At 45.7% G+C, this 8,534-nt stretch overlaps 1 protein-coding gene across 1 annotated transcript; it reads right to left on the reverse strand.

The window, feature by feature from the left end:
• Positions 1-5,265: 5,265 nt before the first annotated feature.
• On the reverse strand, positions 5,266-7,327 carry SOX11 (SRY-box transcription factor 11). The gene has a single exon (XM_042890496.1). It carries the CDS (start codon positions 7,304-7,306, stop codon positions 6,116-6,118), a length of 1,191 nt encoding a protein of 396 aa, XP_042746430.1. The 5' UTR covers positions 7,307-7,327; the 3' UTR covers positions 5,266-6,115.
• Between the last annotated feature and the right edge of the window lie 1,207 nt (positions 7,328-8,534).

Genomic DNA, 8,534 nt, shown 5'->3' on the forward strand with positions numbered 1-8,534 from the left:
TACTGTAGTAAAGAAGCTGGTTAAGTTTGTAGCACTAGCACAAGTCACTGATATTAATCCTCTAGGTGATCAGGTTTTTACAAAAAAAATACATAGTTTTCAATAAATAATGCTTAATTTTACAACTTTGATACAGCAATGTCATACACTGTTTTGACACATACTAAACTCTGCATGCTATATAGTCTACTAGAAGACAAAACTTTGCCATGCATTTTCTTTCTAGTGCTAGAAAACACTTTGTCCTCCAGTGCATCGCCTCAAGCAGCCTTCCCATCTTCCTTCTCTCACAGCAATAGGCTGTGCACTGGCATGCAAAAACCTCAAGAAAAGGTTTCCCCCCCACCATCACTCAGACTTCTAAACAAAAGTACTTTTCAGCTTTCCCCCCAAGACCTGGAGTGGCTATGAAAACTAATTTCACGTGGCCTTGAAAAGTCTTTGAAATTACATATTTTAAAAGTGTCATGCTTGAAAAACTGCTCTAAAACATTCAATTTCCCCCACCTGTGGCCATCATGCAACATCATTGAAATGTTGTAACCATCAAAAGTCCCACACTGGAAAACAGGCCTCCATTTTAAAACAGCCCACCAAAAAATAAAAAGAAGAAAAAAAGTACCACAGCATTTATGTAAAGACTCCAAAACGCCAACATATGTACAAGAGCAAAACCAGATACAAATTGTAAATGAACTAACAATGGCATATAACTCTTCTCCCTGGTTTAGCCAGGAGTTGAGGCAAGTTGGTTTTGGAGATAAGCAGGACAATGGAAACAAAAACAAATTGTGACAATGGGAGTTCCTGGATTAATCGTTAATAGTTGATCAAATTTCTTCAAGTGGTAAATCAGGACCTCGATTTTCTTGAAAGTGAGAGTTACCAAAACCCAAACCCCCTAATTAATAGTACATCATGCTAAATTAAACCTGCTTCTGAGCATTTGCAGGTCTTAGAAGTTTGGCTTTTTCATCCTACAAGACTGCACTTCACAGAAAATCCAGATGTTGCAACTAACCACAAAAGAAGAAAATTGATTAATTAATAAGGATTGAAACCTCCATTCTCACACTTCCAGGTTGTTGTTCATCATTGAAAACCATTCACCCCTTCTTATCCATATTGCTTTAGGGGTTTCCTCATATCTACAGAAGTCATTCCTTTGAAATTGCTGTCAATCACAATTTTCTAAGAGTTTTTAAAATATTCCTATCTTTGCACTGGCATAAGTATTGGGTTTTCTAAGAGAATCCCAACCCAAAGAAGGTATTACTTTTATACATGAAATATTACGAACTTTTGTTTCCCTTTTTGTAAGTCATTCTACACTTTCTGCACATTTGTGCTTTATATTGAATATAAAAATAGGTCTTTAAAACTCTATTTACTTTAAACTCACTAAAAAACTACTTGCTTGTGAAATTCTCTTACAAATTCACTGCATCCATGTAGAGAAGATAAAACTAATTAGGCAGTTAATTGGTATAGGTAGTGTGCAAAAAAATTAAGAAAAACAAAAACAATCACAGCCTTCGATGTGGGTGAGGGAGAAGGAACCAAACCAAAGGAATACAACCGTACAGGAGGGGGAATGTAAGGCAACTCATTGAATTAAGTCTTCGTTGGTTTTATGTTTTTGTTTTGTTTTTTGCTGTTTTGTTTTTTGTTTGTTTTTTTTTTTTCTTTTTTTGCTTTTTGTTGTTGTTGTTGTTGTTCTGGCCACGCATACGAATGAAGGCTATGAAGACTAAGACACCTATCCTGCCAGCAGCCCTTGAGGCAAAAACTCCCATTAAGCTCAATGAGAATTTTTTCAAAAAAAAAAAAAAAAAAAAAAAACAACACAAAAAAAACCAACAGTGCAGGTTTAAGGCCTTACTAGGCAGCAACTGTGAAGTTGTATAAAGTAACTTAATGAGCTGTGTTGAATATCAAAACACTTAAAGCATATAAGGCCCTGACTTTGACCCCACATCAGTTGTACCTCACTGTAACACCAGAGTTGCACTTTCCTAAAACAGGCATGAGTGAAGGATCAGACTGCAAGCATGCAAATCACATTCAATAGACTTGGAGAAGTTTAATCTAAATGACAGTGAATAACTAGAGAGCATGTAGCATCTAAAGGATGGTTGGGATGAGTCTTCCTACCACATTTATAAAAGACTGCACCTCAAGGACTGAAAGTATTTCATAAGTGTATTTCTTGTAAAAGAGAGAGGGAGGGAGTAAAACAACCAAAGGGGGAAAATGGTAACACAAATGCTCATAGTGAAATTAAAAAGAATCACCATATTTGATTAAGTTTTACATTGAGTTGACATCCTTACTGTTACAAAGCAAACTGTTTTTCCACACTAAAAAACCAAAACCACACCTCACTTCTCTCTCCTTACCACTAAGTCTTAGTACACTTAGAATAGCATCGTATGGAGACAAATGCAAAAAAATGTGGACAAAAAATGCCACGGGAGATATTAAGCCCGCAACAGGACTGCTCTAGCAGGTCAACAAAGATTTCTACGTGCACTAAAAATGGAATAGGAGCTGGAGATAGGAATATTATTAGAAATGACAAAAGCAAAAATATGAGAGTAATAGCAGATGCTATTTTTCCTGATTAGAAGATTGTATCTTACTCTCATTGAAATCAGCAGGAGCTTAGGCATCCAACAGCATCACAATTCAGCCCTAACAGCGTGGTGGCTTAAAAACACCACCACCAAATTGTTCTTGAGCAATAGGCAACAATAAACTCCGCAGTAAATGAAAGTCAAACTGTCCAGACAAAAAGTATCTCCCTGCACTGTACACCTTCACTCAAAATATTCCTGTGATATAGAACTGTATCATTCCCAACCAGAAGAAAGGATATACTTCTGTGTGGGTGTTACACTTTTTGACTAAAGTAGACCCGTTGCTCTTTTAAAATATGCCTGACTGCTCTACACTTGGACCCTTTACATTAGTTATCATTGACTAATATCTTAAATGGTAGTTTTAAAAAAACATCTTCCAAAAATATATGCAAGTCAAAACTCCTGCAGGCTGAGACACAGACCTTATTACAATGCAAACCAAATCCAGCCCATATTTGACCATAATCATTCATAACTCATTGAACATCTGTAAAGCACAAATGCTTAATGACACTGCCTATTATTACTTTAACAAACAAGGATGCATATCAGAAGAAAGGGGCCAGAAGAGAAAGTCCCCACGTTCTCATGATAGCTAGAAGAATTACTAAGAGAATTTTGGCTCAGTATTAAGACTTAGAACCTGATCAACTTACTCCATCGCCCTAGCCCAAGAAGGGGTCTTTAATAGCAGGGTAGTGAATGGCTAGGTTACAGCACTTCAGCGCATCTATTTTCTTTCACTCTTTTGCCTTAGAAGAGATAAATGTCATTTGTTTTCAATCTGATTTCTAAGTTAATTACATGGAGAACACACTAATCAGTTGAGACCAAAAACTGAAAATTCAAGAAACTCTGTTTTATTGAGGACTATCCATTGCCAAGGATATCTTGAATATTGTAATTTTGTTTGTTTTAAAACACAGTTTCTCATAAAGAATTATCACAATGCAAGACATAAATTTGAGTTCCCAGATATGCTATATCTTTTTTTTTTTTTTTTTTCTGATAGCAAAGATTTAGGCCAAACAACTTTTATTTAGAATCATGAGTGTTTTATTATTATTATTAGAAAGATCAGATTATATTAATCATTTTACTACCAGTTCATTTAACTAACCTAAAGTAAGATATCTCACCACTTAAATGCCTAAGAGTTGTCCTTGATTAAACATAACATGCATGCAGGTTTCAATGTTATGTTTTATTATGCCTTACAAATGTGTATGCAGGATTTTCATTTCAGCAAGTCTGAAAGCCTGTAGCAGTGGTTGCCACCAAAATACCAGCACAGTGAATTGTCCCTGTAAACAGCTGGATCAGTAATAAGTGGAGAAAAAAAAAAAAAAATAGCAATGCTTATCAGATAAAAAGTAAACTACTCAAGAAACAAACTTCCACCTCGTGAATCTGTTTGCTGCCATCAGAAAGGGCAATTGAAATCTGATGGCTCCTAAGGAAAAAAAATAAAATTAAAAAAAGATCTCCAGAAGCGCACACTGCCGAAGTCTGCTCGCCTACAGCAGAAGCTCGTACCCCCTTTATTTCCCACGCCCCTCCGGAGGGGCTCCACGGGCTGAGCTCTGCCCGAAGACAGAGATGTGGGCACGAAGCATCCCCGCGGCACGGCTCAGCAAAACGGGGAGAAGGGGAAAAAAAAAAAAACAACACAGAAAGGGGGAGCCGCCCTGGGGTGGGGAGCGGGCCCCGCCGTGCCCCCGGCAATAGGATGCGGGGAGGGCCGGGCCGCTCCCTGGACAGCGGTGGGGAGCCGGCACGGAGCGGGGCGAACCCACGGCCGCTCCGCACCGGCACATCCCGGCCCTGCCCGATGGGAGCGCAGAGGGAAAGGGGTCGGGGAAAAAAATGCTGAAGGCACCGAGTCCTTCTTTCCTTCCCCCTAGCTAGGGTCATGCACAACAGCCTGCAGCTACCGCTCCTCCGAGGCGAGGGGTGACATCACGGCATCTCCAGCGTTATTCTACAGACACTAATAGCGATACGAGTTTCTATCAGTTCCAGCTGATTTATTAAAATTGTCAAGATACAGACTTTCAGCATTAAAAAAAAAAAAAAAAAAAAAAAACAGGCTATGATGTTGACAGTGCACAAGTCTGCTTTTGTCATCATTTGCTACAAAATATGCAGATGGTCTGTACTTTAGATTATATTGCACAACATGAGAAACTTTTTTTTTTTTAACTATGTGCCTTTTTTTTTCTTTTTTCTTTTTTTGCTAAAATCGAGAATCCAGTTTCATACCTTCCATCTGGGGCCCCATCCACATATCACAGCGTATGAGATACATAAAGTCCTACTATAGTACAGTACATATACAATCTTTTAAACTAAGATAACAGCTCTGAGGTCTATATCACCATTTTCAATAAATCTTTACCTACAAATATTGAACAAATCTGAACTATAGCTGTACAAAAAAAAAGTGTTTCTTTTCTTTTTTCTTTTTTTTTTTTTTTTTTTTTTTTTTCTTTTTTTTTTTTTTTTTTTTTAAACCACAAGGCCTTTAGATGCAAGGATTATTATTTTTTTTTTTTTTAATTTTAATCCTTTTAAAACCAGGACGTAACGTACCAACAAACTTGCATGCTAAAAACAGAGGAAAAAAAAGAAAATAAAAGGGAAGAAGTGCCTGAAAAGTCTTACTGAAAAAACACAGCAAGAATGTTCCCTTTTCACTGTACAAAAATACGCCTGAAAATATATTAATTTTTAAAAAAGACTGAGGTCTGTTATGTATCAAAAATGTTTCAATACCTTTTTGTACTGAGGTCTAGGCTGTCTGGTATTCAATCAAGGAGGTATAAGGGAACAAGTTACAAAAAAAAAGGTTGGCAAGTAGAAATCACATTTGTAAAACCATAAACAATTTGATCTGAAAAGTAAACTCTGATCTTAAGTCAGTTCAGTTATTTGTAAGCGTTTGTACAGTCTGCATTTTTTCAAGCTCCCTGCAGCTTTGTTAAGAATCGGATGCATAGAAGACATCAGTTTTCTCCCTCCAAAAAAAAGAGTTGCAATGGTCCCTTTCAGAGAAAATAAAAAATAATTAAAAAAAAAAATCAGAACAGTTTTTTAAGATCTCTCACGGGAAAAAAAAAAAAAAAAAAAAAATCCACAAACCCCCTTGAGTAACAGTTGTGCTGCCAAAAGACTTCTTCGCAGACCATCTTCCAGCCTTCCATCAGAGACCGCCAAGCTTCGAACAGCGCCTTCTGTAGCATTTTTTCCCCCAGTCCCATTTGCCTTTGCTGTTGTTGTTGTGATCACCAAATGTAACAAAAAAAAAAAAAAAAAATTAAATTAAAAAAAAAAAATCACAACTCCCGGGCTCGGAACTAACATCAGGATTTTTTTTTTTTTAAAAGAAGACTTTTTTTTTTTTTTAAGCATCATCATCATCAACACCATCACCACCGCCGGCGTCCGCCGCTCCCGTCGCCGCCTCCGCCCGCTCAGTACGTGAACACCAGGTCGGAGAAGTTGGCCTCCAGCCAGTCGCCCGCGATCATCTCGCTCAGCTCCGGGGTGCAGTAGTCGGGGAACTCGAAGTGGGAACCAAGGCTGCCCTCGCTGAACGAGTCCAGATCCTTGTCCACCAGCGAGAGGGAGAGGTTGCCGGCGGCGGCCCCCGCCCCCAGCTCGGCGGCGGCGTGGCCGTGCTGCGAAAAGTTGAGGCTGAGGTCGAACAGGAGGTCGTCCGCCTCCTCGCTGCCGGCCGACGAGGTGGAGATGGAGCGGGACGAGGCGGGCGAGAGGCCGGCGGGCGGCTGCGGCGGCGGCGGGCCCTGCTTGGTGATGTTCTTGAAGCTGTAGTAGAGTCTGCCGCCGCCCGCCGCGCCCCGCACCTCCTCGTAGAGGCTCGCCCCCTCGGTGGACTCCGCCGAGGAGCTCAAGGTGGGGCTGGCCGGCACTTTGGCCACGTTGTACCGCCTTAACTGCTGCGGGCCCGGCTCCTCGTCCTCCTCCTCGTCGTCCGCCTCCTGCTTGATCCGCAGCTGCAGCTCGTCCTCGTCCTCCTCGTCCTCCTCCTCCTCGTCCACGAAGACGCACTTGACCGCCTTGCTGCTGACTTTCAACGCACCGAAGACGTACTCGTCCCCCGCGTAGTCCCCGTGCGGTGCGGCTTTGGCGCCGGGCTTGGGGGGCGAGGCGGCGGCGGCCTTCAGCTTGCTACACTTCTTGCCCGAGCTCTTGGCGCTCTTGCTGCCGCCGCCGGGAGCGTTCTTCTCGGGGCTCTGGCCGGCGTTGGGCTTGGCCGAGGGGTCCATTTTGGGCTTTTTCCTGGGCCGGTACTTGTAGTCGGGGTAATCAGCCATGTGCTTGAGCCGCAGCCTCTCCGCCTCCCGGATGAAAGGGATCTTTTCGCTGTCCTTCAGCATTTTCCACCGCTTGCCCAAGCGCTTGGAGATCTCCGCGTTGTGCATGTCCGGCGACTGCTCCATGATTTTTCTCCTCTCGATCTTAGACCACACCATGAAAGCGTTCATCGGTCGCTTGATGTGCCCCGACGCCGTTTTGCACCAGTCCGGATCGCTCTCATCCAGAGCCACCGGGCTGCAAGCCATGAACTCGCCCTCCTCGGTGTCCATCGCCTCCCGGGGCAGGTTGCTCTCGCTCTCCGCGCTTTCCGCCTGCTGCACCATCGCTGGGCTCCCCCACGGCGCTCCGCTGCGCGCCGACCGCCGCCCCCTCCCACCGCCGCACCTTGCCCTGCGAGCCGGGCGCTGCGTTGTACCGTACCGCCGGCCGGTGGACCGCCGCCCGCAGCGCAGCGCAGCACGGCTCGGCACGGCCGGGCTGGGGCTGGGCGCGGCTGGGCTGTGCTGGGCGCCGCGCTCTGCCCCGGCCTCGCCGCCGGCCCGCCTAGCCCCGCCGCGCGCGCTGCCCCTTCTGCAAAACTCGCGGCTCCGCACCCGACGCGTTATCAGCGTTTCATATGGGTGACATCACTCCCCGCAACAGCCAATGGCTGCGCGCGGCCCCGCCCGTCGCCCAGCCCACCGCCTTTATCAGCTCCCCTCCTCCCCATCCCCCTCTCTCGCCGCGCTGACACACCCCCCTGTGCGGGAGGCGGTGGGGGAAGGGGCCCGGCTCCTGGCTTCGTTGCTCTCTCCCCGGCCCCTTCCTGCTCCCCCGGCCCCGGGGGGCCGCGCCTGCTGCCCTCGGCCTTCAGCTGCCGGTTGCCGTCCCGCGGGGAAGGGTTGGCGACGGCGGCGGTGGCGGCTCCCCTTAGGAAGCCGCGGAGCCCCGCGCAGCGGCAGCGGCAGGGGGAGCTGTAGCTCCGCAGCCGTTGCACCTCGCCGCTGCCGCCCTCCCTCCTGTCCGCCCGGCCGGGGTCTGCCGCCCGCCCCCCACCCGCGGCCCCTAGAGATCGCACCCGCCCCCGGTCCGCTCTCTGCAGCTCCACCACCGAACCTGTGAGATCCAGAACGGGCGGTGTGCTCGTCTGTGGGCATCTCGCTTTGCAAAACCTGTGATGGAAACGAGTTTGCATTCTGTGCTGCGGGTCCCGTTGCGTTTTCCAAGCTACCGCTCGCGGTTATCAGCAAGGCAGAAGTTTAGTAAGATCTGTGAGGGCTGCTGGCTAGGCGCAGGCGTGTTGGCGGGCACAGGACGGGCCCTGCTGAGAGCACGCACCGAACTGCTACTAACGGGGCTGCAGCCCCTTGCTAAATCAGCCTTCAGTTAGCATAGCGGTGCGTTTTCCTCAAACCACAACGAAATGAATGTATTTGGATGATGTGACCGTGATATCACCGGGCTGTGATGTGACTGGTGCTGTTAAAGGAAGGACAAAAAGGATCCTTTGCCTTTTATCTTTGTGGATACATCGTGGTTACTATGCCTTAAGAGGCAGATATACGGTGTCGT

This window comes from Lagopus leucura, unplaced genomic scaffold (genome assembly GCF_019238085.1).
Source record: "Lagopus leucura isolate 7727_CA_CO unplaced genomic scaffold, USGS_WTPT01 Super-Scaffold_73, whole genome shotgun sequence".
NCBI lineage: Eukaryota > Metazoa > Chordata > Aves > Galliformes > Phasianidae > Lagopus > Lagopus leucura.